Raw genomic sequence first — 904 nt, forward strand, 5'->3', positions numbered from 1 at the left:
GAAGCAGATCTGATATGTACATAATTCTAAATGGTAAATATGGATGAAATTGAATGTAATGGCAAAGTGATTCTTAAAAAAGAGAGGTTTATATAGATTTTAGTGAGGAGAATCTATAATCCCCTATGAAATTTACAAATATCAGGAAGGGGAAGAGTTATGGAAGCAAAATATTATAACTTTATCTTTAAAATAACCATTTATTTTAAAAAATCTATATAACAAACAAGAAAGAAAGAGAAAGAAAGAAAACAAAGGAGACTGCATAGAAAAACAGAAAACAGAAAGCATAAAATGTGATGTCATAAATAAGGCCAAATAAAATAGTTGTAAAAATAAATCTAACAATGTTTCATCATCTTGTCTTTGGAACTAGTGGTAGTGAAAGTTTCTCAATTTTGCTATTTTGCAGGGACCTCACCATCTCTTGTTTGTTCCCTTAATGCTAACTGTACTTCTGAGAGTAGTTTCTTCATTTGTCTCTTTAGTTAAACCATCTGGAGTTTACAGAGCTGTTTTCTGCCAAGACTGTGTTTGGTAATACAAAGCAATCTTAATATTATATTAGAATTTAAAGTTGAAAAGCAATAAGTGAGGTTTTAAAAAAAATCAGTAGTGGAGATAAAACAATATTAAATACAGCAAAATTAGTTACAATAAAATTACAAGAGAAAATAAACAGAAGTAACATAGTGGGAAACTTCTAACATACCACTCTTCATCTGTGATAGATCAAAGTAAATTAAAAATAAAGACAAAAAGAACTGTACAATATAATTTATAAAGTTGAGCTAAAAAATAAATGTCAAACTCTGCATTCCACAGGAAATACATCTTTATGCCTATTCAACAAATATTTATTCACTTATTCATTGTTTAGCCTTATCTTCTAGAATAGTGCCTT

The 904-nt window shown here is 28.3% G+C and overlaps 1 protein-coding gene across 1 annotated transcript in view; it reads right to left on the reverse strand.

The window, feature by feature from the left end:
- ARMC3 (armadillo repeat containing 3) overlaps positions 1–904 on the reverse strand; it is a gene marked incomplete at its 5' end in the record, with an annotated part of 83107 nt that overhangs the window by 58966 nt on the left and 23237 nt on the right. The window contains one exon of the mRNA XM_019633941.1: positions 713–722. Within this exon, the coding sequence (XP_019489486.1) occupies positions 713–722 (10 nt within the window). The remainder of the gene's footprint in view (positions 1–712; positions 723–904) is intronic.

Source organism: Hipposideros armiger, unplaced genomic scaffold (assembly GCF_001890085.2).
Source record: "Hipposideros armiger isolate ML-2016 unplaced genomic scaffold, ASM189008v1 scaffold_1446, whole genome shotgun sequence".
Taxonomy (NCBI): Eukaryota; Metazoa; Chordata; class Mammalia; order Chiroptera; family Hipposideridae; genus Hipposideros; species Hipposideros armiger.